This window comes from Phyllostomus hastatus, unplaced genomic scaffold, assembly GCF_019186645.2.
Source record: "Phyllostomus hastatus isolate PE091 unplaced genomic scaffold, TTU_PhHast_1.1 phas_scaffold_11, whole genome shotgun sequence".
NCBI lineage: Eukaryota > Metazoa > Chordata > Mammalia > Chiroptera > Phyllostomidae > Phyllostomus > Phyllostomus hastatus.
Genome location: NW_025334005.1, coordinates 3243446 through 3270275, shown reverse-complemented (window position 1 = coordinate 3270275; position 26830 = coordinate 3243446). Strand labels below are relative to the sequence as shown.

Below are 26830 nucleotides of genomic sequence, written 5' to 3'. Positions count from 1 at the left end.
GAAATAGATCCCACTCCTCAGATGCCTCCGAACAATGTGGCGGAAGGAGACGAAGCCCCGGCCGTTCAGCGGCTGTGCCAGCCCCCATCTTTCCGCAGCAGCAGCCTCAGGGCCCTGGCTGTGCGGGGCTCCCCGCCCCGTGTCCCGGGCTCCGGGCCCAGCTTCCTGGGCGCCGAGAGCGGACTGCAGGCAGGGCACTGCATTCCGGAATGCAGCAGCCCCAGCGCGGCCTTCCGGAGGACCGTTCTCCAGCCTTCGCGGAGGTTTTCCCAGTACCCGATTCTATCTTAAACCCCCGTCTGCTGCAAGCGGCTGGGGAACTTTATTTCCTGGAACCGAGTGCCTCCTGGCTTGCGAGGGCTTGCCCGCACTACACTGCAAGTTGTTGCTGGAGCTCCGGACAGACCGCCTGACCTGACCCGACCCGACCCGTAACAGCCCCGCTGGTCCCGGGCCCCTCTTTCCTTTCCCCGCCCTCCCGCCCGCCGGGAGGGGTAAGACTGGTGCATGGGAACCCGCAGACCAGGAGCCAGGGACGCAGAACAGGCCCTGCCCTCGGGACCGCAAGACCCAAGCCTCTGGCCGGTCGCCACCCAGCACTGCTGACTGCTGCCCCTGTGGCTTGCGGGGGGCCGGCCAGGCAGAGGACTGGGACTCTGTGTCCCGCGCAGAGCTCTGCTCTGACGGTGTGGCAACAGAAACCTGCTCCAGGGCGACAAGACGTGACTGCCAACCAGATGGGTGACTATTGGAAAATCACGCGGCCCCTCTGGCCCGCAGGTTTCCTCATCTGCGGGGCCCCGCCAAGCTGTCGCAAGGACGAAATGAGGCAACGCGTGTGAAGCACACCGGCCTGGCGTCTGGCAGCGGAGCTGGCCTCAATACGTCGCAATCCGGAGTATCTTCCGTATTTGGTAAGACCTAGAGGAGCCGACTCTTATCTGGGAAGATTCCTAGGATCACTGAAAGGGTTTCCCGGCTGGGGCGAGGAAGAGCCAGCTCAGTGTTAGCCCAGACCACAGGGTCCCCCCTCTCTCAGATCCGAGACCATGGCTAGCAGGCCCTTCTTAGAGCTGGCTCCCATCCCAGCCGGAGGGAGCCTCCCTCCCCAGGGAAAGGGCCGCTGCAGCCTCCTCACTGTTGCTAGCCTCAGCACCCCGGGCCAGGGGCCCTGCAAAGCTCAGGAGTTGAAAAGCACTGGCCCACGGGTGCCCAAACCTAGCACCAGGCTCGTGCCTACACGGCTGGGTGGCCTTGGGCAAGGCCAGACCCTCTGGGAAGCAGAGATGAGGACTTGTTTCCTCCTGCTTCCTGGGCAGGAAGGAACTCCGGAGCCCTGCGGCCTGGGGTTCCTACTCCAAAGGCTTTCTTGGAGCCTCTGACCCCACCCCTGTGGTCCTGCTCCCGATTAGGGCCAAGAAAATGAACCACGAAGGTCATTAGTGAATGTAGTTTTTAAAAGAAGAGAACCATGGGAGTGTGTCCTGGTCTTCAGCTGACCCTCTTCGACAGGACCCTACAAGGGCCACAGGCCTGTTCCCGCCCGGCCCGGGGTCAGACAGCAGCTGCCAGCCCCCGCAGGTAGTCCCCGACCAGAGGCAGCACCGTCCAGTCATCGGTCCGCAAGACCACGGGCACTCCGTCCTCCTGGGCTGCCTCCAGCCGCAGCAGCAGCCTCGAGTCTGGGGGCAGGCGGATGGCTACGTGATAGCTAGTGGGGGGCTGAGCCACTACCACGAAGGGCTCCAGGTGGCAGGACACCAAGGCCTCCAGCCCCCGTGGCCCAAGAGGGCACCACAGGCGACTCTCAGTGCCCTCTGGCAGGCAGGAGTCCCAGAGTTCCTCAAAGAAGCCCAGCCCGGCCCCCTCAGGGGGCTGGGGGAAGGGCAGGAAGAGGTCAGCGAATCTCACAGGCAGGGGTGACAGGTGAGAATAGCACGTAAGGCCGGTGGGTTTGGTGTAAAGAGCGCGGATATCCAGCTGCGTGGGAGCTGGGCGCCGGGGCTGCAGGGGTAGGAGCAGAGGCTGGGTGGGGCGGCCGGGGCACAGGCAGGGTATGTGGACAGCCTCCAGCGGGGCACAGAGTTGTCCTTCCACGCGGAAGCGCAGCTCCAGAGAGTACACGGGCTCCAGCACCTCCACCTGGAGCTGCAGCACGGGGGTGGGACCCTCAGCCCTATAGGGCCCCACGCTCAGCCGAATCGGGGCCGGGGCCTCTTGCACCATCAGCGTGGCGGCAAAGCCCTGGTTCTCCGCCACCAGTGAAGAGGCCAGCGCAGGTGTAGCAAGTGAGGGGCCCAGAGCCACTGCCAGCTTGGGCCCGGACAGATGGCCCAGGAGGGTGTAGTAGAGGCGGGCGTGGTCCCTCCCATCCGGGTCCTCCAGCTGCCTGGCCAAGGCCTGCAGCAAGTCCGCCAGGCCTCCCCCGACGCCCGCCAGCAGCAGGGTCCGGCAGGCCCGCAGCAAGGCCTGCTGGAGGCCCCAGTCCGTGCAGTGGGCAGCTGCAGCCTGCAGGAAGCTGAGGGTGGCACTCTGGGCATCCTTGTCTGCCACTCTGGCCAGCATCTGCAGGTGCCAACGAAGGGCCTCATCTCCAGCCGGCCTAGACACCACCTCTTGCTGCAACACCACCCTCAGGGGCTCCCCCAGCTCAGGGCCCACCTGATCCAAGAAGTCAACGAAATGGGGAGCCAGCGCAGGCCGGGCTCGGTAGAGTTGGGCCAGTCCGTGGGTCAAGGGTGTCAACACTGTGGGTTGCCCGGCCAGGCAGCGAGCAACCAGGTACGAGGCCTGGAAGCAGAGTGTGGCCAAGGCCCGGGGGCCCCCACTCAGGGCTGCCCTCTGCTGCAGGCCGGCCAGGAGCTCCTCCAAGTAGCGCCGGGGGCTCTGGCCCTGGCCTCTCCCCTCCTCTTCTCCGTCCTCAGCACAGAGCAGGCACAGCAGATGCAGGCGGGCCAGGAGGGCCATCGGGTCGTGAAGGAGACTCGGCAGGAGGCCCCGGCACAGCTGGGGCTCCAGCAGCAGCGGGGTGGCCTCCTCACCTGCGGGGCCCAGCGGGCAGTTCTCTGGGAAGTTCAGGAGGCAGTGCAGGTAGAAGAGATGGGTGGGCAGGGGCAGGGCTGGGTGCTGGGCGGCCACGGTGAGCCTGCGGAGCAGCAGGGCCTCGTCCTGGGCTGTGAACAGGGCCTCGCCGAAGGCCGCCTTCAGGGCCAGGACGGCGTGCAGCAGTGTCAGCTGTGCCGTGCCCAGCAGTCGCACCAGCTGCGGCTTGAAGAGCACTGGCGGCTGTCCCCGCAGACCTCGCAGGGCCCAGCCCAGAAGCCACAGGAGCTGGGCCTGGGCCACAGGAGTGAGCAGGTACAAGGTGTCCAGAAGCTGGGCCACTGCAGCCCGCAGCTCCCGGGCCTCCTCAGGACCAGGCTTGAGCGCTGAAAGGCCACACTCCCTCTCAGCTGCCGGCCAACTGGGCGCTTGGGGCTGAAGGTGGGCGCCACCCTCTGCAGCGAGTGTCCAGTTCCAGGGGCCGCCTGCAGCAGGAGAAGCCCTGACGGTGAGCAGGTCCTGCAGGCTGGCCCCGGCCCTAGCCTGTATCACCAAGGCGTTGCGCAGGGCCAGCGCCAGCAGCAGACTGAGTGGTTGGACGGGGCCCACTGGGCCCTCCTGCCCCAGCAGGCCCCGCAGCAGTCCCAGGCAGCCCCCCAGCAGCCCAGGCCTGCAGCTCTCCAGCTCCCGCAGGCACTCATACGCGGTGGCCTGCAGGGGTCGCTGCTCCGAGGAGGGACCAAAGCCTCGTCCCAGATCTCTGCCGGTGGCCAAGCCCAGCAGTAGGGGCAGGAGCCGGAGGGAGGCTCCCGAGGTGGGGCCCAGGGCACCTCCTGCCACCAAGACTGTGGTTGCTGCCAGCAACAGGGGCCGCCGCAGAGCTGATGGCCGTGGGGGTAGAAGGACCAGGGTATCCAACAGAGAGGTGGCAGCTGCCTCCGCTGCAGGGGCATCTGGCCACAGCTGGACTGGGTACTCCAAGCTCAAGGCCAGCAAGGAAACCTGGGGGTGGGAGATTTGGAGAAGATGAAGTTCATGGCGCACTGGCTTGAGGTGACCATATGGGCCAGGGTGGGTGTGGTGGGCGTGAGTGGCCTACCTTGGTTTGTTCGCTCAGCTTCTCACTCCTCAGGTCGTTCAGCAGGTCACCACCCAGATCTTCACCCTCGGGACCTGCCATGAAGGCAGACGGGCTGGCCCGGAAGGCACCCAGGCGCTGGGCCCAGGTTTCCCGGCTCAGAGGCCCCATGGTCAGGCACGCGGACCTTTGCAAGGAGGAGCGAGGAGGGATCAGGCCGGGCCTCCAGACGAGCCAGCCCCGAAGGAGGGCCCTGCTACTGCAGGGCCCTTTGCAGATCTCAGCCACCCTTGCAAACGCGCAAACGCCAGCGGGGACCCCGCGCCTGAGTCCCGAGATGAAACCGAAAGGTTCCCAGGGTAACACCAGGACGGGCCGCCAGGATCCCCCCGGGACAGAAACGGGGGAGAGCAGGGGCAGGGGCACCGGGCGGGCCGCCCGAGCGGGGTGCGTGCCTAGAGCTCATTAGGCCACCCGCTGGAGGCCGGCACCGAAACCACAGCGCCGCCCTGGTCTCCAGTGCCCGCGGTAACGGGCCGGCCGCGCTTACCTCGCCTGACTCAGCCGCCGCCGGCGCTCCAGCCAGCTGGCTCCTTCCGGGCGGGCGGCGCGGGGCGGGGCGCGGGGCGCGTGGGAGGCTGGGCTGGGGCGGGGCCGGGTGGTAACGGGGCCACCGCCTTCTTCTCTCAACCCGCCGGCAGGTGCCGACTCGCCGGTTTCGCTGGGGCTGAGTAACTGTCCCGCTGCGTGCAGGCCCCCGTTCACCGAAACCGCCGCAGGCGCGGGCAGGGGCGGTGGACTTGGATGGTCCCTGCTCCCGGATGCCGCCGCCCCCCCCCCCACCACGCGCAAGCTGCAATCCCAGGGCCCTTGGGCGACAGTGACTGCAGGGCTGGCGACGGTGGCAACTAGCGCGCCTCGCACGGGCGCCCGGCTGCACTGCACCCTGCTCCAGCCCGCGCGGCCTGTGGTGGGGGGCGTAGGGTGCGGGTCCTGCTGCTCCCAGCGTGGCCGCTGAGGCGGGGGAGCAAGGTGTGGTCTCAGGGAGCCCGCAGGAAGCGCGCGCCCGGGTGCTGGCAGAACCAGTCCGGCAGGTGCCTCAGGGCTTGGCTTCGCTTCTCCGACGCCAGCCCGGGCCCCCAACCCGCTCGGCTTGGGGGCGCGGAGCTGGCGCCCGGGTCACAGCGGGAGGAAGCTGCTGACCTTTGCCATAGGCGGCCCCGACGGCCGCTTATGATCAGGCCAGCTGGGCCAGGGTAAAGCTGGAGGGACAAGACCATAAACCGTGGTGAAGCCAGCAAACAATGGGATGCAGACGTGCGGACTGGCAGGGCTGCCGTGTCACGGGGTCAAGGAACGGCATGCCCAGCACCACGGAACACTTGGGCCTCACGGGGAAGACCTGAGGCCAAGCAGGGTGGGAACCCAACACTCTTCAGTTTACAGAGGGCTAAAGCCAGGCTTCGGGCGGCGCCAAGAGAGATGGGCTTCCCTAGCAGCCCGTCCTGGGCCTGGGGACCCAGGCTGCCCATGCCCCAGTGACCGCAGGTTTCCAGGGTACAGAACTGCAGCTGTCCGGACCCCACAGACGGCTGACCTACGGCCTCTGGCTCTAATTAGCCGGCTTTGGAGATGAAACAGGCCTGAGCCCCCATGCCAGCAGCTGCCGACTAGCTCCTCTCCTTCCTGAAGGCTCCCGGTCCCTCCCTCCCTACGCCATCCTGCTGCCCCCCAGGTGGGAGGTGGTGGAAGCGGAGGGGTGGCTGGAAAAGAGGCTATCTGTGCGCTGGAGGGACGGAGACGAGGACCCACCCCGAGGGACAGGTCTGGCTGGAAAGCCCGGTCCCAGCTACCCCGGACCCTGGCTCCACAGTTGACTCACAGGCAGCCGCCCCAAACCACTTCCCTCTGGGTGCCTCAGTTTCTCCATCCATAAAATGGGAGTGACGACTCCCGCCCGAGAAGCTGCGGGGTGGGGCGTCCTGGCTAATTAAGCCTAAGATGAAAGAGGCCGGGATGAGAGCGGCCCTGGGAGGGAGCCTGTCTGGTTCCTCCCTCCCCCCCGTCTGAGGCCCAGGGGGTGCTGATAACTGCACATCCCGGCCCTCACCGCTCACGGGGAGGGAGGGCTGATGATTACACCCCTTTTGCAGTTGAGGAGACAGGCTTCAAAGGGTCAGGAGACCCGACGCTGCCTCTGGCCCCCACTCAGCCTCCGACAGCCACCAGCCTTTCTGAGCCTTGGCTCCTGGAGGCCCAGGGTCTGAAGCGGGGGCACCCATATGTGGTGCCCAGCGCTATGGTGGGCGCATCCACGTGGGCTCACAGGCTCACAGCAGCCCTGAGATGCCCAAGAATGGGTACCATTCTCCACAGATGGGGAAATAAAGGCCCAGAGAGGTGCAGCCACTTGCCCCCAATCACAGAGCTCCTAAGAGGTGGGGCCTGGACTTCAGCACACAGCCCCTCACTGACCCTGACTTGGGCCTCCCCCCACACCAGCTGCCCTCACCCCTCCTGGGTGTCCAGACCCCGGGATGGGCCCTGCCCTGTTCCCCGGTGGGGGTGGGGGGTGACGCCCTGGCGCAGGCCGGGCGCAGAGAGAACTCAGGCCAGCGGCACTGAGGACATGGATGTTCCAGCCATCTGCCGTCAGTGGGCCTGCCCCTCGAAGTGACCTCCCAGAGATGCCCAGGTGTGGGCTGCAGCCAGGTGGCCGAGGAGGGACCTCCCGCTTGACGCCCACACCTCGTTGCTGGGTGTCCGCCCTCCCCGGTGCAGCCTAGTTCTGGGGAGAAAGGAAAGCCAAGGCTTGAACGAGGGCCAGTCAGTCTCCTGAGGGGTCCCGAGCCTCGGGCTTGTCCTCTGTGACACCGGGGAGGTGGCCCTGGCCAGGCTGCTCTGTCGGCTGGAGCCGTGTCCCGATGAGCCCAGGCTGCAGGGTCTGCCCTGGGTCAGGGCGCCGGTGGGGACCGACCAATGAACTCGCGAGTAAGCGGAGCAACAAATCGGTGCGGGGTTTTTAAAATTCTCTCTCCCCCTCTTCCTCTCTCCTTCTAAAATCAACAGACGCAAATTTCAACTAGGGGATGCAACCCATCCTCACAGCACTGGGAGCCGGGGGTTAGAACAAGGATGTTCTAACAAGAACACGCCAGCCGTCAAGCCCACGGAGAGAAAGCAGGGCGGTGAGTGCCAGGGGCCGGGAGGGATGGGGTGGCTGGCGGGCCCCGGGGGTCACGGGCGGGGGGGGAGACGAACTCTGTGATGACACGAAAGCCCCCGAGTTGTTTCCTGGAAGGGGGTGGGCTCACGGTACACGGATTCCCCCCAAACAGAGCCACTAACGTGAGGTCAGAGAGGTCTCTCCTGTGCGGGACGTGCGCGGGGGCAGGAGCGCCGACAGCAGACGTGCCGCACAGAGAACGGGGCAGAGGGGACGAGGGACGAGGACCGGGCTGAGGTGGCCAGGGAGGCCTCTTGGGAAAGGGGACGTCTGGCCGAACCCGAGTGGCGGGAGGTGTCAGCCATCAGGTAGAGACGCGCTCTAGGCATAAGTCGTGGCAGAGGACGGGCCTGAGCCGGGAACAGGCTTTGGCCTGGTAAGTGGACGGAAGGCACGTGGCGTGGCCGGAGCCCACGGAACCGGCGGGAAGGGAGAGGCGTGGGGGCAGGAGGCAGCAAGTCTCCAGGACGTGACCCCGCTGGCTGGGTCAGGAGGCTGGTGCCGGTGCCCGTGAGAAGTGACAGGGGCTCGAGGAGGGCAGTGACCGTGAGACGGAGGGGTGGGTGGACGCCTGTGATGCCGGAGCTGATGGGACTTGCTGGTGGGCGCGTGTGTGGGCCGGGGGACACGGGAAGCAGGGCGACTCCAGGCTCCGGCCCGAGTATCCCGGCCGGTTCCAGCATCCGAGCTGGAAAAGGCTGCGAGAACGGTGAGGAGGAAATACAGTGCCCAGGTCAGACACGCGGCCGCAGGGGTGAGTCTAACCAGGCTTTCGGCCGCCTCCAGCAGGGCCCACGCTCCCCCCACCCCACCCACCGCACTGTTCCGGAGGCTCCAGCTGGCCCGGGGAGCCTGCTCCTCTGCCCACGGCCCCCCAGCTCCTGAGGAGGAGCTCTCTGCCCACCTGCAGCCCCGCACCCCATTCCCTAGCGGGCCCTATGGGGCCTGGCCCACCCTGGAAGTGGACCGAGAGGCCCACGGGCAGGAACTCAGCAAGAAATGAAGGGTGCAGAGCCACCCACAGCCCTTCAGTTTGTTAGGGGCTTTGGGGCCCCCGCAGTGCTGCTGTCCGACAGGGCTGGGAAGGCCACTGTCCGGGCCGGGCAGAGGCCTCGGTGGCCAGGGGCACTGCTGGCCTGCCTTCAGGCTGAGCCCATTTCCTAGGGCTTCTAGCCTTCTGGGCAAACACAAGTCGACGGCGTCACTCCACAGCTCTGAGGAGCAGGGCTGGGACTAGGAGCCGCGGATGTGTAAACAGAGGCCCTCACGGACTAGGTGGCTTGGCCACGTCCCCGGAGACAGAGTCTGGGGCACCTGGACGGCCCGGTGCTCTTCCTGCTTGTCCCCCCAGCGCACCTCGGCCTCCAGAAGCCGTCCTGCCTGCGGCCACACCGCCCAGCTTGCAGCAGCCTTCTCCGAGGACCGGAAGGGCTGGCCCTGGGCCTCCTCTTCCTCCATCCCACCCCTGCCCTGGCTCCCCGGGCTGCTTGGGATGGCGGCCAAGCACCAGAGGCAGGTACCCGCCACCACTCTTTGGGGAGCATGGTCCTCACTTGCCTGCTGGGGTCCTCCCTTCCTTCAACCCCTGTCCACGACGCCAGCGAGGGGCGTCCACTCAGAACGCCTGGAGTCGGCACTCACGGCTCTGTGGGCAGCCGGCCCAGGCCACCATCGCCTCCTGCTCGGACTGGGTGGGCAGCCTCCCTCCTGGCCACCACCCTCACCCCCACCCCCGATACACTGCATTCTCCCACGACCGGAGTCCGAGCCCACCCACCGCACCGCACCGCACCGCACCTGATGCGCCAGTCCTGCCTCTGCTACCTCAGTTCCCCACCCCCTGCCCCACCTCCCTCCCACTCCCTGGAGATCCGGCACCGTGGCCCTCGCTTCATCGAGTGCATGCTGCTTACTCCCGCACTGGGGCCTTTAGCCGGCTGTTCCACCTTTGGGTCAGGCCCTTCCCTGCTCTGCGCAGCTGGCTCCTGCCTCTCATGCTGATCTTGGCGTCCCCACCCGTCACTATCCCACCACTAGTTAAAGCCCCGTGTCACACTAATCGTTTCCTTAGTTTTCGGTTTGCCTTGCACCACAGAATCCCCAGTGCCTAGTACACGGCTGGTGTTCAACGCACACTTACTGGCCCTGGCCGGGGAGCTCTGTTGGTTAGAGCATCGTCCCAAGACGCCAGGGTTGCAGGGTCGATCCCCGGTCGGGACGTACACAAGAATCAACCAATGAATGCATCAAGCAGTGAAACAACAAATCGACCTCTCTCTCTCCCCCACCCCCTCTCTAGAATCAATAGATAAAAATAAAAAAAAATGCGTGGTGACTAAATTAAGGAGTGAATGAAGGATACGTAACTGGCACTGTGCACACAGACCAAACAGAGCCGGTGGCTGAAGCTCATAGTTCCGCTCGGTGTCTGCCCAAGTTCACGCACGCTGGTCCCAGAGCAGCCCGTGAACCACAGGCCACACACTCCAGCAGCCTATGAGTCAAATCCGACCCACATTAAGTATTTTGTTTGACTCATTATGTTTTTTCTTTTTCATTGAGTCAACTTTTAAGAACTGACAGCGTTCACACACAAATCTGGATTTTCTGCCTTTCTTGGAAAATGGGCAGATGTGGCCGAGGTGGGTTTCTGTGCTAGAATGACATGCCTGTCCCCGCCCGTGCAGACGGGCACATGCTCCACGGTCTGTCCCTGACAGTCAGCGCCAGTCGTGTTACCACCGAACTCGCACTGTCGTTCTCCTTACAGGAGAGAACTCTGTGCCCTGGCTGATGTGGCCCCCGTCAGCTGGGCCGCTGTCCTGTTTACTGAAAGGTCTCGGCTTTGATTCCCGCTCAGGGCACAAGCCTAGGTTGCGGTTTCCGTCCCCCGGTGGGTTTCCGTCCCCCGGGTCTCAGCACATATGGGAGGCAGCCGCTTGATGTCTCTCTCTCTCTTCCTCTCTAAAAACCACTGACTGTATCCTCAGGCAAGGATTACACAAAGAACTTTGGTCAGTATCCACGCCTGTTCCAAAACTTCGGACGTGAAAGTCTGAATGGGTCCCATGATTTATTCAGTCAACACAGGTCAACAGGGAACATGGGCCCTGCCCTGTTCCCCGGTGGGGGGGGGGGTGACGCCCTGGCGCAGGCCGGGCGCAGAGAGAACTCAGGCCAGCGGCACTGAGGACATGGATGTTCCAGCCATCTGCCGTCAGTGGGCCTGCCCCTCGAAGTGACCTCCCAGAGATGCCCAGGTGTGGGCTGCAGCCAGGTGGCTGAGGAGGGACCTCCCGCTTGACGCCCACACCTCGTTGCTGGGTGTCCGCCCTCCCCGGTGCAGCCTAGTTCTGGGGAGAAAGGAAAGCCAAGGCTTGAACGAGGGCCAGTCAGTCTCCTGAGGGGTCCCGAGCCTCGGGCTTGTCCTCTGTGACACCGGGGAGGTGGCCCTGGCCAGGCCGCTCTGTCGGCTGGAGCCGTGTCCCGATGAGCCCAGGCTGCAGGGTCTGCCCTGGGTCAGGGCGCCGGTGGGGGCCGACCAATGAACTCGCGAGTAAGCGGAGCAACAAATCGGTGCGGGGTTTTTAAAATTCTCTCTCCCCCTCTTCCTCTCTCCTTCTAAAATCAACAGACGCAAATTTCAACTAGGGGATGCAACCCATCCTCACAGCCTCCACAGGTCACTGTGCCTGCGCCAGGCACAGTGACAGGCGTGGAGACGGAGCAGCGTGGATAAACATCCCTCCCACCCGTGGGCCTCATCCTGGACGCTGTGTAACTTGCTTCCCACAAGTGGAGAGTTGGAGCTGCTCCCCGTCTCTGCCCCTGGACACAAGACTGCCTCTTGTGTCCACGGGCAACCCTGAAGACTGCAATAGAGTATTCACTAAGCGCCCACTGTGTACTAGCCCACCCCTGCCAGGATCAGGTACAACCGAAGTGCTCAGTAAGTATTTACTGAGTGAACGAAATACACACACCTCTCCTCTACACACACGCTGTTAGCCGATCTTTCTTCAGGATTTATTCAGAAGGTAAGCACATAGTAGGTGCTCACTTACTGTCGGTGGAATGAAACAGCACTGGCTAAGAGCAGAAGGCTGACGGGCAGGCAAAGGCTGCCCGAAGGCAGAGCCCTGGGAGAGGGGAGGGAGGTGAGCCCTACGCTCCCCTGCCCGAGTCCACATTCCCTTCACAGGGACCCTAGGAGGCTGGTGACAGGAAACAGGATTGAAAGGAAAGCCCCTTGGCTACACGTACAGATTCCAGGAAGGAGTGGAGGAGGAGGTTCGTTTGCTGCGCAGGCCCACACTCCCCACCCAGCCCGATGCTCCACAGAAGTCCTGTTGTTGGGGGGGGGGTGGTAAAGGGCCTCTGGAAGCCTCCCCACCCCTTGAGAACCTATCCTCTTTGACTACATGCCTTAAAGCCCTCTCTTAGGCTACCCCTCTTTTCACTCATGACTTTGGAACCCAGTGAATTCATTTTTCACTCATTTCCTCCTAATCTGTTCCAGCAAACATTGCAGATGTGAGGAAGGTGTGTGTGCGTGTGGTAGGGACCCTGAGATGTTTATTTTCCATGGGGTACGAAGGGGGCTACAAAGAGCAAGGGGTCCCACCTCTGCCCTTACTTTGTCATTTGGTAAGAGCAGCTCTGCTGAGGCCAAAGTATCACAGTGACAAGCCTGAGGGAGGCCGCCAGGGCGTGGCAGGTTGCGGGGAGGGTGGGTCCTTCCAGCCGGGCCTGGGGGCGGGCAAAGCAGGATGAATGGTTGCAGGGCGGGGTGGGGGTCTCAGGCAGTAACTCGCCCAAGGGTGGGCTACGGGGGGGTGGGGTGGGAAGCAGACATGGACTTCCTTCCTGGCTGCAGACAGGCTGGGCTTGACTTCGTAAGGGGACCGCGGCCCTCTAGCCTTTCTGCGCCTGAAATCCATCCATTTGGGACAAACATGAGGGTTTTATATGCGTGCGTAAGCCCTGGGGTCTTTCGGGATCTCGGTGGAATCAGAGCGGTTTTAAACGCCCCTTCCTCCAAGAAGCCTTCCACACTTTCCGGCCAGCGTTCAGCGATCTTCGCTTTCTATTGCGGCCCTGCGCGTAGCCGCCCGTCCGCCCACCGGCCGACGCACTCCTGCGGCCCGGCGTGCCCTCCCGCGCGGAGCCCGCGCCCAGCAAATAGTACCTCTGGGCTGAACCAAGAATCGCTCAGCCAGGCCTTTGGAATCCTGGGCCACCTGGACCCAGGCAGGGTTCAACAAGTGTGGGCCGGGCCGCCCGTTCCCGCCCGACGGTTTCGTGCCTCCCCAGGCACCCGGGGCGCGCCGGGCCGGGCCGGGCCGGACCCAGTTGGGCGAGTTTCATTTCATCACCCCAGAGCGTGCGAGCGCCGGTGCAAATAACGTTGCCTCCTCCCCTCCCCTGCTCCCTCCGAAACTCCCAAACTCCCGTTGGCGAACGCTGCACCCCGGCGGGGAGGTACGCGCGGGCGGCGGCCGGGCCGGTTGGGCAGCCGAGTGCTGAGTGCCCTGCACCCGCCCCCCGCCCCCGCCCAGCCACCCCGCCCAGGCCGCGAGGCCACCTCACCAGCAGCGGAATGAAAACCGGTTCGACAGGTAACAAATAGGTGGGTTGTCACCGTTATTTCCCAACGCATGCGCTGTCGTTCCCCGGGCCACTCCAAGCTAATTAGCTCAGATCACCCCTGCTCCCCGCCCCAGCCACCAACACACACCGCCGCGAGCCAATAAAGCGTGAACCCGTCCGTCCGGCTCGCACTTTAAGACTTCCCGAGCGGCCGCGGGGGACGCCAGTCAAGCCAGGAGACGCTTACCTGCCGCTTACCCCTCGTCCGGTGCACCTGGCTGCAGGGAACCTCTTTCCGTGGAGTTGGATACGCGCGCGCGGAGTCCTGGGCACGGTCTCTTAGTGGAACGCGGGGGCGCTTTGGCGACTCGTGCCCTGACGTGCCCCCTCCCCTTGGCCGTCTCCAGCCGGGCTCGGGAAACGCGGGACGACGCCAGCTCTGCTTACGGAAGCGGACGGTGCCGGGCGATCGGGGTTCGAAAATGCCTCGCGCTTTTCTGGTGAAGAAGCCGTGCGTCTCCACGTGCAAGAGGAACTGGAGCGAGCTCCCAGATGAGGAGCGCGGCGAGATCTACGTTCCAGGTGGGTCGCCGGCCCGCGGGCCCCTCGCCCCTCGCCGCCCTCCAGCCTGGGGCCCCGTCGAGGCGGCGGACTCGCGGGCGCAGTGGTGCGAACCTGGCGGCCCGCGTAGTTGGAGCGCCGGATTTAATGTTTAAGCGGCCGCAGCCCCGTTAGCCTGCGGCGCGGGGGGGAGGGGAGGGGAGCGAAGGGGCGCCGGAAGGAGATGCCGGGTGGGGGCTGGGGGCCGGGGCCTCCTGGTGGGGGCGAGAACGGTTCTCAGACTCGGCGGCGGGGCCAGAGCGGGCCAGTCCGAGACGGGTCCGGGCGATGCCGCCCTCCCTCCACCAGTCCGAGCCGCGGCGCGGGGGAGGCAACGGGGTGTGTCACCGCTCAAGGGACCCTCTACTCTCGCGTCGTAAATCCAGAGGGTCGGGACTTTTATGAGGCGGGAAGAGGGCACTGGAGCGATGCCACTTTGGGGGGCAGGGAGCGAGCTGGAGTTTCGGCTGAGATTTGTGCAGAATGTGAAGACTGAGTGTAAGCCGCCTTCACTGATCGCCCCCTCTTCCCCAGCACACTGGGGGCCTGAAGGTCGCAGTGCGGGGCGGGCGGGCGGGCGGGGTGCGGGGAGACCGTGGGGAAGGCGCTGGGCTGCTCCCTACTTGCCCTGAAGACGGAGGTGGAATCATTTCTAACGCGCCTCCTCCAACCTTGCGGAGAACACAGTTGAGCTAAAAGTTGTGTTAAGGAGGCTGTCCCGCAGCTAGGGGACAGGGCGCGGGGGAAGCTGGTGCACCCAGCTTATTTTTGGAAAGCGCCTTGACCGTGGCGTCGGAGTTACTCTGAAGAAGTAACCTGAGTTGTTTCCTCCTGCCCTGGCATCTTCCTCGGTTAGCCCCGGGAACGCTGCTGCTCCTAGTGGCCTCCCCCGCCCCACCCAAACCTTCCGTCTGGAGAAAGCCAGTTTCCTTCGGAACGCCCCCTCCTCAGGCCTCGGGGGTGGAGCGGGGGTGTACGGAACACCCAGTCCAGCGCCTCCAAGGGGGGAGAGGTTGTAATTAACCAACCGACTTTGACCCTTGATCCGCTGGCTCCCTGGCACCGCCCCAGGCTTTGTGGGAGAGTGGTGAAATGAGGGCCCTGGTGGCCCTGGGGGGGCTCTTACCTCAATTTCTCTCCTAAACGCATTTTGGAGAGAGTGGGTGTAGTGGTGAGATCCTCTGGCGCGACCCACCAGGGTGCAAAGGCCGGAGGCGCTGGGGTGTTTCATAGCCCAACTGATCTCAAGCCCTGAGACCCTTTTTCTGTAGCCTCCTTAAAACAAGGGAAGCTGTTCCCTGGCTGGTGTGGCTCAGTTGGTTGGAGTGTTCGCCCACACACCAAAGGGTTTCAGGTTCAATCCCTAGGTAGGGCGCCTACCTAGGTTTCCCGTCCACTCCCCCACCCAGGGGGTCCCGGATCAGATGTTTTTCTCTCAAAAAGTAGTGAAAAAATGTCCCTGGGTATGGATTAAAATTAAAAAAAAAAAAAGGGGGACTGTGCCACAAGTTTCTGATGACGCTGGTGGGGTGAGTGAGACAAACGGGGGGTCAGTGGCCCCTCAGCTGAGGCGGACTGGGGTGGGGCCAGGCTTCTGCTGATAGTTTCTTGCTGCCCCGAGTTCCCGGCTCGGCGCTCGCTTCCAGAAAGTCCTGCCAAGGGCTGAGAGCCGCTTCCTCCCTGCTGTCTCCGCCCTCACCTGTGTTTGACTTGCTGCTTAGCTGCTCCTCGGGATCTGATAAACTGAACTTGGACTGTGGTAAAGGTGAGCCGAGAACCTCCGTGAGGCTCCATGTGCTGTTATTTTTAGTTTTGCCTCACGTCGCAAACAGGGGCAGATCATGTGTTGGCTTTTACAAAGGACAAAGAAATTCCGTTTGCTGAAATCATTGACTTCTTTCGCCCTAGTGACTTCCCCCGTCACCGTGCCGGTGGCCACAGTGGGAGTGGCGGAGGAGAGCTTCTGGGTGTCTGTGTCACCTGCTGCCGCCGCCCCGGAGAGGGGGCCCTGCAGGCCGCTCTGCAGGGTGGCCCCCAGACCCTGGAGGCGGGTCTGACCTGGAGGGTGCATGCAGGAATCCCGGCACACGCCCTCCTGGCTCTGTCGAGGGACAGTCCGGCGGGGTCAAGGAAAGGGCAGAAGTTAAAGAACTTAATTTTGCCTCAAAAGTCATGTGGCTCACTGGAGAGGTTTCCCATAGTGTTTGGAAATGAGAAATGGAATGTTCTCGGGCCACGCTCCGGTACCTCGGATGGCTGCGGCGGGGTGGGGGGGGAGGTTGATGTTTTGCAGTGGCCTGTCCCCCAGGCTGGGCCATCTATCACCAGCCGACTGTGACCCCAGGAGCCAGCCGGGCACGTTTCCTTCACCCCACTCCACAGACTGGGCACGTTGTGACCAGCTAAGCGTGTACCCCCGCTGTTCCCCCCGAGAGAGGCCAGGGCGGTGCTGGAGGTCCGACCTTCCTGCCAGGGCCCTCTGCCACCCTCAAAGCGTCAGAGAGCTGCTGGAAGGAGTGTCCTTCGCTGACTCGGGCGCTGGGCCCCGCCTGGCTGGCTCCGGGGCCCCAGCCCGACGGGCACTCCAGCCTCGCCCTGAGGCACAGTCCAAGAGGTTCCCCCGCCCCCGGGACAGAACCTTTCCCCTGGGCCTCACTCTGCCCCCAAAGCCAGGGAAAAGCCCCAAAGTGGCTGGAGGGCCATGGGGGGGGGCGGGGTGTGCAGGGGGTGGCTCCACTCAGGCTGGGAGCCAAGAAAGGGCTTGCAGTTAAGGTTCAAATGCTAACCTGCTTAGGCCCTTCACTCCCCTCTCCCCGCCCCTGGTCTCCCAGCGGTTCTCCTTTGTTATGTCAATATTGACCGGGCAGTGCCGGGAGTGATGCCGGTTCCTTGAGGATGAACACAGCCACCTGTACCCAGGGGCTAAATTCCATTCCTGGGACCGAAGGGGAAGCTCGGAGCAGGCCCCCCAAGCCCCCTGCGCGCAGTGCGCAGTCCCTCCAGGCCAGAAAGGCTCCCCAAGGCAGCCGGATCCGGGAAGCTGGGGTGACGCCCTCCTGGCCAGGCGCATCTGGGGGTCTCTTCCAGACCCCCAGCCGCCAGTCCCGCTGCCTCAGAGCCTCCGCTGGCTGTTCTGCCAGTTCATCAGCACATGCGCCCCCCACCCCACCCCCACCCCCATCCCGGAGGCCGCCAGGCTAGAGACTGGCGGTTCCTGCCCCTGGCCCTGGTGCGGCAGTGTGGGCACCTCGGCCCCGCACTTTCCAGGCCAAGTTAGAAAGGCAGCTCAGGGTCCCAGCATGCACGTGTGGGGGCGGGGAAAGACCGGCCTTCTGGTGGTGGTGATTCCTGTCATTCCTGGGAGGTACTGGCGGTGAAGGACACGGAGGCCGTGCCCTCCAGGAAGTGGGGCTGGGAGGGCGGGAAGCCAGACAGTGGACGGGCACAGAAGACCAACGTGGGCCTGGGCAGGGGGCCAGATGGGACTCCTACCCGCCCCATAGGGTGCTGGTGCCCGAGCTGCCAAGCTGTTTGTCCTGACTTGGGTGACCCAAGGCGGGCTCCTGCCAGACCATTGGTCCCGGAAGGAGAGCTGGTGAGGGCGAGCCCTCTGGGCCCGGGGAGGACGGAGTGACATGTGGGCTTTGTTGCTGTTGGGGTCCCTTCTGGGCACGGTTCACCTCCAGGGAGTCCCGCACGGAGTCCCACAGGGATGCCCGCTCTGCGCTGGACAGGAGGGCATGAAGGACGCCCAGGGAGCACAGCCCCCTGCTGGCCAGTGCTGTCCACCTAGTGTGAGGGCCGCGGGGCACCGGTTCAACCTCGCTGCGGACGCAGCATGAAAAGTGGTTGGGAAGAGGGCAACGAGAATGCCTGAGAGGAAAACTTGGCTTTCACGGAATGGAAACGCCAGGCTGGAGGCAGACCCATTGTGTTTCCAGGGCTGCGGCCTTGGCAGTTGGCTGGCACCGGCTTCCTTTTGGGCACTGCCGGCTGACCTGGTGGGGCTGGAGGAGACTGGTACAGGCCCCCTGCCCTTGCTGATAAGGGTGTCGGGCCACCTACCGCCAACCCGGACTGCGCCCCCCCCCCCCCAGCGCCAGTTTGGCACCAGCGCCAGCCGCGGGCCCGAGACCAGGTTTCCTCACATCTGCTTCCCTCGCTGTCTCTCCCCAGAGAGCTGGGGACCAGCCCTGGTGCCCGGCGCTGGCCTGAGGCCTTAGATGGAGCAGGACTGGCACTCTGTCCCGAGTTTGGGCCAGTAGCTTCCAATCCAAGAGAGACGGGGCTTGTGAGGGTGACGGGGGCAGGGAGGGCCCTTGGGTGGGAAGCAGCTCGAGGTCAAGGTCGTGCAGGCGGAGACGGGTGGGGCCAGCAGCAGGGGAACCTGCAGGTCCCCCGGGGAGTGAGGAGAGGGCCAGGCTGGTCTGGCCTTGCCACACTTCACGGCTGTGGGCGGGCAATGAGTAGCCACAGCGGCCACCGCCTTGCCGGAAACATCTAATTAGGGGACAAGCAGGGCCCGACCAGTTCTGCTTCCTGCCTCCTGCCGCTCGGTGATACCCAGTGCCGCCGGGAGCGGCACGCGGGCGAGCACTCCCTGTGCGTGCAGCAGCATCAGGGACGCGCTCTGGGGGTGGTGGGAAGACCGGTTGGGCGGGTGGCCGGGATGAGGCAAACAGCCCCACCCTGGCAGCGCCGGCTGCCCGCTCTGGGGGTAGAGGGACCCAGGGGCCCGGCTGGGCAGGCGCACAGCGGCCCCAGCCCCTCGGCACCGCCGTTTCCAGGTTTCCGTAAAGTGAAAGAGGGAGGCTCACGGTCTCCTCCCGAACTGGTTTGGGTCCCTGGAAGCCCTAGCATGGAGCCTCCCGTCCACCGGAGCCGGGGAGTGGAGAGTCGCAGCAGCTCCCCTCGCTGCGGCCCGTGTGCGGACGTGTGGCCTGGCCCCGGCTCTGCGGGGCCTCGCTCACGCCCTCCGACACTGAAAGACAGAAGAGGGTGGACATTCCTGTGTCTCTCTGCCTGGACTGAGGCAGATTGCCCCGCTCCTGCGTATACAGACCACCGTCACTGTAGCGAGAGGGACCCCAAGAGCTCGGGACTGACTCCCAGCCCCCCGGGGCTCGGGGAGGCGCCACGCCAGCTCAGAGGGCCAGGCCAGAGCCAGGCACCGGTGAATCAGCTCCCAGAATGAGGTGGCTCATTAAAGTCCCCGGACAGACGGACGCCAGTGCCAGCAGAACGGGTTCTGGGCGGCGGGCCGGCGCACTCTTCTCCCCACCGTCAGACCTTTGTTGTGTTTTGAGGGGGCGAGAGCCAGGGCCTCTCCCGAAACTGCGTGACTTCGGTGCTCGCCTGTTTGCCCGCCATCCGTGCGTTCCTCTGCCTTCCCTCACGCCCCTGTCTGTCCCCCGGGGGGCTCACCGCAGTGTCCCGGGAGAGCAGGGGACCTGCCCTGGGGCCTGGTCCACTCTGGCTCACCGGCTGTGGGCAGCCGGGGACAGAGGCCCTGACCCCCTAACTCGACCTTGTCGGTCCCTCCCCCTGAAGCTCATTCATCCTGTCTGTCTTGGCCGCTCCTGATTTTCCCTTCTGAGGCCTGAAAACCGTTCCTAGCGTGTGAATGTCAAGTACAGAGCTTAACTCCTGTGGAAGAGAGATCTTGACTAAAACCGAAACACTAGCTGGGCTTGCCCCAGCTGTCAGCTCGAGACTCGTTTCCTCTGTGTCACTCGGAACACTGTTCCTCCTCCTCCCCAGTCAGGACCAGGGCCAAGCTTCCCCGGCCCCGTTGAGTCGAGGTGTCTGTCGCGGGGCGTGGCTGTGTCAAAGGCTGCCAGGTATCGGTGCTGCAGAGGGCGGGAGCCCAGCCCTCACCGTGCCACAGCTAGCGAGCGGTCCCTGCTGTGGGGGAGGGTTGCGTAACCGCTGGGCAGGCCGCCCAGGAGACTGTTACGCAGCATCCACCTGCTGCTCCCTGACCTCCTCCCCGCTCCACCCCACCTGGCCCGTCTGCCCGCCAAGCTGGGCCAGCGGGGAGTAGGGGAGCCTGGAGCCCTAGTGGGCCACAGTCGCAGGGAATGGCCGGTCTGGAGAAGGAAGGGGCCGGGATCACCCCTCCCCCAAGGCCAGCAGTTCAATCTGCCTGGAGGAGAGGCCCAGGATGGCCCAGGCCAGCAGAACCCTTCTGGGGTGGGGACGAGTCCCTGGGTGCAGGGCCTCCCGTGGTGCCCTTTGTCCAGGCGGGGAGCGTGCGTGAGGCCTGGAATCCAGAGGGACTGGCCCAGGTGGGGCAGGCAGACGGCTCTGGAGGGATAATTGGCAGGGCAGGTTCGGTCCTCCCAGTTCCGCTAAGACACAAGTTACTCAGCGGGCGGGCTTCTGGGTCGTGGCTCTTGGCTGGCGTCACCTGTAATTACCCTAATGGGGCAGCAGGGAGGTGCGGCATGTAGTGGGCTGGGGGGAGCCCTGCTCTGCCGCATGCCTGTGAGGGGTGGGAGGGAGGCTCCAGGTCCCAGCCGGCTCACTGCCGGGGAGCCCTCCTGGAACACCGCGGGACCCTCCTTTCCCCCACCAAGCCCCTGACCCAGCTCTCCTTCTCTCTGCAGTCAGCCTGGGCTTCTGCTCGGCACAGCCCTACCTGGAACCGGAGCCCTCGGTGGCTGAGCCCCCTTCTTGCCCCATGGCTTTGGACATGAGCATGCGGGACTCCGCCGGCTACAGTGTGGCTCCTGGACCCTGCGTGGTGGCCCAGCTGCCCTCTGAAGACACGGGCCGCTTGGCAGACGCCCAGAGCAGAGACCACGGTTTCTTGCGCACCAAGATGAAGGTACTGACCTCACACTGTCTGGAGAAACAGCCGTGCTGGCGGCCCCCTTGGTGCAGCCTGGAGGGGGGGGCGTGCACGTGAAACCTAGGTAGACGCTGGCCCTGGACCTGGGTCCAGGCTTCTGCAGAGAAAGTGGACCTCGCTGGGGCCTAGGAAGGGGCCGGAAAAGAAGAAAGGTGGGTCCGGAGTGAGAATGGCATATATGTGCTGGGGAGAAGCAGTGGGGTTCCAGAGACAGTTAACCCTTTGGAGTCCGTTCTGGGACTGAAGGAGTGCCTCAAGGAAAGCCACCTCTTTACACCGAAGTCCCAGCAAACTCAGGGAGACGGGAGGCCCGCTTAGCAGCTTCCCCCAGCCCCTCGTCCAGGCTGCCGTGCAAGCGAGGTCTGGAGTCTGCTGGGTGGCTGACTGCCCATCTTGCCCAGGTGTGCCGCTTGCGGCAGCACCCGAGGCCTTGCACCTAGGGGCGGGCCTGGTGGGTGCCCTGCTGCGCTCAGCCGCGGAAGCAGGAAGTTGTGTGCCAGGCAATGGAAATGCCCCTGCTTTCGAGGAGTGCGCACAGACAACAGGGTTGTCCCTGGCTGGACCTGCCTTCTGGAAAGCTCCAGGACGGGGAGCACCTGCCAGAACTGATCTAGTGGAAGGGTTCGCAAAGCACCGTCCCGTGTGCCAAAAGACTGGGAGAAACTGGCAGGGGTGCTGTTCCTTCCTCTGTCACCTGCAGAGGCCAAATGTGTGTTGTAACTCAAGGGGAACCCCCGAGACCTGTGCCGGGCTGGCCGGAGAGCCAGCGCAGTGCTCCCGGTCCCCTGCACGGTCCCCCTCCCAGCCGTGGGCCCCAGCGGGTAGGGAGGGTGAGCAGAGAGCCCAGAGGCCGCGGGAGAGCCAGTGCGCTGGAGTGAGCCCTGGTCTTGACTAGCTGGCAACAGCGGGCACCCAGCCAGTGCCCGAGCAGCGCAGCAGGAGGGGGAGCGGTGTGGCCAGGCGCACTCGGTGTCCAGGGGCTTAGGAGGCGTTGCCAGCCACGGGCACCCCACGAAGTACACGCAGCCTCAACACCGACGGAGGCGGAGCGCTGCGGCCGCATCTCCACTTCTGGATAGATTTGAGATTTTCTGCAATTACAAAAAAGAAAAAGAAAAATGTGTATAAGCAAGAGAGTCATTAGAACAGCAAAGGGACTCAAACCGCACCACGTCAGGCCTGGCCCGAGTAGCACCAGGGGCCGGGCTGCCCCGGAGGCGCCCGCAGGCTCACCGTGGCGGCCTCAGCCCCGGAAGGCTGCCCCGCAGACCGGGCCACGGACATTTCTCCTGTCCCGAGGCACAGAACGAGAAACTACAGGGAAGGGTGGGGGCTCGGTGGAGGGAGAACTTTCTAGCGGTAGAGTTGCTGAGGGCAGACTGGACCGTTGATTTATGTAGGGAGTTGGCCGCTCATCTCCAGAAAAGGGGGTGTGGGGGGCAGCCCTGAAAGGGGACTCAGGAACCGCCCAGGAGGCAACACGGACCCGGAGGCTCCTCCAGCCCCGTCCCCGCTCACCTCTGTGCGCCATGGCACAGAGATGTGGCCTCTGGGGTGGGCGGCACTGTTCTCGGGGGGCCCGGGGGCCGGCGTCTGTGGCCTCCCAACCGGCCCATCTGCCGTCCCGGTGCTGGGCAGCTCACGGAGACTGTCCTCGCCCACAGGTGACTCTGGGGGACAGTCCCAGTGGGGACCTCTTCACCTGCCACATCTGCCAGAAGACCTTCACCTACCAGCGCATGCTGAACCGCCACATGAAGTGTCACAACGACGTCAAGAGGCACCTCTGCACCTACTGTGGGAAGGGCTTCAATGATACCTTCGACCTGAAGAGACACGTCCGCACCCACACTGGTGAGCGGAGCCCCGTGGGCGGGCGCCTGCCGGAGGCCTGCTGTCTGGGGGCGACGGGTGGCCTGGGAGGGGACTCGGGGCAGAAGACCCCCTCAGCTCGGCAGGTAGGTCACTCGGGGAGCTGGCAATGGACGGGCCTCCGTCCCTTCCTCGCCCACCCCCGGAGTCGGGCAGCGTGGCCTTCCTGTGTCCGGGAAGCCGCCCCCGGGTCCCTGACGCCCAGCCCTGTCCTCCTCGCAGGCGTGCGGCCCTACAAATGCAGCCTGTGCGACAAGGCCTTCACGCAGCGCTGCTCGCTGGAGTCTCATCTCAAGAAGATCCACGGCGTGCAGCAGAAGTACGCGTACAAGGAGCGGCGGGCCAAGCTGTACGTGTGCGAGGAGTGCGGCTGCACGTCCGAGAGCCAGGAGGGCCACATCCTGCACCTGAAGGAGCACCACCCCGACAGCCCGCTGCTGCGCAAGACCTCCAAGAAGGTGGCCGTGGCGCTGCAGAACACCGTCACCTCCCTGCTGCAGAGCAACCACCACCTCTGAGCGGCCCGCCCTGGCCTCACCGCCCTGCTGCCTGGCCGGCCAGCCGGCCGGCCGCCCTCCTGCGGCCCCTTGCTGGAACACGGTGACCAGGACTGGAGCCCCCCGGCTGACGTGCCCCCTCGCGCCCGAACTCGCCTCTGCTCGTGTTCACATGTGTGTGTTACGGGCAGAGGCCGATCCGAGCCCGGGCAGATGTGTGTAAGTCTGGGGCAAGGGGCAGGCTGGGACTTCCGTCCCAGAGGAGGTACGGCAGGGCGGCCCTGTGACCTTGCCCCTCTGGAACACAGCGGGGGTGCTGCTGGCCCCTCTCGGACGGCAGAGACAGGATCGCTGGCCAAACGCGCTCTGAACTACGGGCGGCAGCGGTGGAGCAGGTGCCGACACGCTTGCCGGTGGTCCTGACGCCCGGGGCCCCCGGGGTTCGGCCCTCCGCCGGGATGCGCACGGGGGCGTGGCTTTGAGCTGTGCACATGCGCACAGAGGAGGTCTTGCCACACATCACCTCATTTTTTAAAATCAGCGACAAGGTGCCAAGGAAATTTGATTTCCTTTTTTTTTTAATGGCAAATGTACAGATATTAATATATTTTGGGGCCGACGATGACTATTTTTAAGTGAGAATGGAGCTGGCTTATCTCCCTCCCCATGAGGTCCTATTTTATCCAAGACTCGTCCCCTGGGCCTCGGCCCTGGGGCGGCTGCCCCGCCCCACCGCATGGTACTGCCTGGGGCGTTCACCTGGGTCCTTCCTCCGGCCCTGCCTGGGGGACGTACCACGCTGGCAGGAGGGGCCGTCCCCTGCTTCCAGGACAGCCTATCACGTCTGCTCGTCCCTCCCACGCCGTCCCTAGCCGCGCCTGCAGGACCGAGGGCCTCCTCGTCTCCCGAGGACAGACCTTGCGTGGAACAGCTCACCGTTCTGGAGGTCGAGGCCTTGCCCAGCTAGAGCGTGAGGGGTGGACCGCATCTCCGAGATGGCTGGCGGCGCAGAGGAGAGGGGGGGCCAGGCAGCCGGGTCCTCTCTTTGCCTGGTTGAGTAAGAAACACTTCTAGGACAACGGCCAACAAACTGGACAGAATGACAACCAGACACATTAGAAACCTGGCGCGGGAGGGCAGTATTAGATGGCTAATAAGTTATATCCGTCACTTTCTTTCTGACAGTAAATAAGTTATATTTGCAGCTTCTTTTCTGTTTTTTGGAATCGCGAGTCTGGCTCTCCAGCCCCTAAGGGGAGAGCTGGCATTTCTGGGTTGGCTCTGCCTGAGGGACTGGCCAGGCCCCCCTGGCTTGGCTGGGTTTCCTGCTGATAACAGAAAAGGGGGGTGGGCCCAAGGGGAGAGCCAGGTTGGGGAGGGGGCCGGCCTGCTGGGCCGCCCCCGAAGCCAAAGCCCAGGAGGCACGAGCCCAGGCCCGGGAGAGCCGCAGTGGCACGGTGCCCCGCCCCGCCGAGGGCCAGGGGCCTCGCCTGTTCTCTCCGAATGGAAGACTCTTGCTTTGCTTCACTTTAGAGCGTGTGGGAGCTGCCGTATTCTGGGAGTTCTCTAGGGTAAAACACCACGACCTGGAAGCTGCTTGTTTACATGTCTGCACCCCTGTGTTCGTTGCCAACCGGAGGGCGTCACAAGGCTCTGTGTTATCTATTTTATTTTGTAACTTGCTCCCCAGCTATTAAAATCAAAGAAACTTTTTCTGTCTCTGCTTTTTTTTTTTTCTGATAGGCCTCTTTTTCCACTTGCATGAAAATTAATCAAAAATGATTGATGGTTTCTACTCAAAGCTTTACCCTGTCACGGGTACCAGTGGCCTCGGATGAGGACCTGACCTAGACAGATTAAGTGGCCTGCCTCTGGTGTCGGCAGTCAATGCCTGCTGACCCTGGGGCTGCAGCAGGACCAGCCCCCCCCCATCCCGCCAGCCTTGGGGCTCTCTTCACCTGCCTCATGCTCCCACATCCTGACACGGGGCTCTGCACTGGGCCACTGCCGTCCCTGGGGGTCCAGCCTGGCTCTTTCCAGCAGCCTGCCGGAAATAGATGAAGGACAAAGAGCCACTTCCCAAATAATAGGACACAGAGTTCATGTCACTTCTGGGTCAGACACCTAGCTGCAGGGAGGGCCCCGCCTGCGCAGCACTTGTTCTGTGCCAGGCACGCTCGTGTGTGATCACGTTAGCTCGCCTGATCCTCCAGCCGCCCTCCAGGGTGCGGGGTATCACCACCTGGCGGAGCGAAGTTAGGCAGCCGGCCCAGAGTTCACCAGCGAACCAGCGGTGGAGCTGGACACAAACCAGATGGGCTCAGGCCTCTGCTGGGAAGCGCAGTGCACACCGTGATGCAGAGACCCGGAGGCTGCTCAACAGAGAAGGAAATTTAGAGCTGACCTGATCTTCCCCGTTACCTATCCGGAATGTCTCAGGGAGACCTGATTGCTCTGGGGACGCGGGAACCCAAGTCCCAGTTAAGTGTCCTGCAGTCACGTCCCCCCAGACGGGCGGGGAGGAGTGGGCAGGAGGAGGGGAGCTGCAGGGGAAGGAGGTGCGAGGAGGGTCAGCACTTTGGTGCTGGGAGGAGAACAGAGCGTACCCATCTGACCTCTCGGGCTCCCAGGGGGCAGCTCAGAGGGCTGGAAAGGGCCACTAAGCACCCTTACGTCTCTGAACAGCCAGGCACAGAGGACGCCTCTGCGTCTCTACAAGCCCCGGTGTGAAAGGCCGACCCAACCCCACTTTCACGTGTCCCGGGATGAGCGGAACCCGTTGTTGGGAACCCAGATGAGTGACTGCTATGTACACTTTAGGAGGAGCTGGGGACAAGCTCCCAGAAAGTCAGGGTTGGGGATGGGGAGGGGTCCTAGGACTCCCTCTGAGCTCGGCTCTCTCCTACTCCTCAGAAAAGCTCAAGCGTGGGACACCACTCGGACGAGCCCCTCCCCAGCAGGCCCAGGCCGGCATCATGTTAAGGGCTCACATAGTGATCACCAGACTTCGTAGGATGGGTGCCACAAGGGAAACAAGGAAAGCACGGGGTTCCCCCACTGACCGGGAAACGGGCCCGGTGCAGGAGAGGGAAGAGGTTGGTGCAAGTCAGCGTATAGCTAAGGACAAACGGTGTGGCCAGGCTGCAGGTGCTATGGAACCCGAAAGAGAGTCTTGTACCTGAAAGAACAGACTCTTAGAAGAGATGTGACCCAGCAGGGCTGGGAAGTGGAGAATCTAAGTAGAACAAACAAAGAAGGGAGCTGTTTCTGAGAGGAAAGAAGAAGAGAGGAGGTGGGTCGAGGGGCTCAGGGTAGCCATGCCTCAGAGATACGGTGGGCGGGGCTGCAGACCACCTCGGTTAAGTATCGTGATAACGTAGATTGTAGCCTTTTTGCTGGTGGAGAGCCCTGACTTCAGTTTGCAAAAAGCACATCTGTGAAGCAGAATGCAGGAAAACGGGGTCCGTCTGCCTTCGCCCCAACAGCCTGAGTGCGTACACCATTCAGTCGGTGCCCCTGAGTGTGTGTCTGAACCCTGCGCAGGTGCCAGCAAGAACTGGCACCAAAACGAGACTGTGAGAGGCGGGAGAGCCGGCTGGGACCGAGCAGGAGGGTCTTACGGAGAATGGATTTTTAAACCAAAAACAAAGCGACCAAGTGCAGGGTGGGGAAACTTGACAAGAAGTGCTATAAAGGTTTATGCTTTATATTTTCATGTATTTTCTGTTTTATACAATAAGCATATATCATTTTTACAATCAGGAGAAAATTAAGTTATAAACAATTTAGGGGGTTTTAGTCTATTTGAAATTCAGCGCGTCAGCGGGGAGATGGGGCTGCCCCACCCCCCGAAAAGCTGACGGGTCTTGGACCAGAACAGAAGCCCGGTGACCAAGGCCACCTCCCCCCGCCTGGGGCTGCTCCCCAGGCCGTGCTGGCGGGGAAGACCAGAGACCGGGTGCGAGGCCCAGCCCGGCCTGGGCTGTCTGTGTGGCCTTCGGCAAGGGACGTATCCCTTCGGTTTCCTGTCTGTTAACTGAGGTGGGCTCCTGAGTTCAAAAGTCCTTTTCTAT

The 26830-nt window shown here is 63.7% G+C and overlaps 2 protein-coding genes across 3 annotated transcripts; one reads left to right on the top strand and one right to left on the bottom strand.

The window, feature by feature from the left end:
• Positions 1 to 1439: 1439 nt before the first annotated feature.
• On the bottom strand, positions 1440 to 13313 carry AP5B1 (adaptor related protein complex 5 subunit beta 1). 2 transcript variants are annotated; one of them, XM_045855184.1, is made up of 3 exons: positions 13183 to 13313; positions 4142 to 4307; positions 1440 to 4044 (listed from the first exon to the last, which is right to left on the bottom strand). In XM_045855184.1, exons 2-3 carry the CDS (start codon positions 4289 to 4291, stop codon positions 1555 to 1557), a joined length of 2640 nt encoding a protein of 879 aa, XP_045711140.1. In that variant the 5' UTR covers positions 4292 to 4307; positions 13183 to 13313; the 3' UTR covers positions 1440 to 1554. The 2 variants fall into 2 exon arrangements, with proteins under 2 accessions (XP_045711140.1, XP_045711141.1); XM_045855185.1 differs by lacking the exon at positions 13183 to 13313 and adding an exon at positions 4671 to 4720.
• Positions 13079 to 24469, top strand: OVOL1 (ovo like transcriptional repressor 1). The gene is made up of 4 exons (XM_045855186.1): positions 13079 to 13517; positions 20144 to 20364; positions 22053 to 22242; positions 22483 to 24469. The coding sequence occupies exons 1-4, from the start codon at positions 13418 to 13420 to the stop codon at positions 22776 to 22778; spliced, it is 807 nt and encodes a 268-aa protein (XP_045711142.1). The 5' UTR covers positions 13079 to 13417; the 3' UTR covers positions 22779 to 24469.
• The last annotated feature ends 2361 nt before the right edge of the window (positions 24470 to 26830 follow it).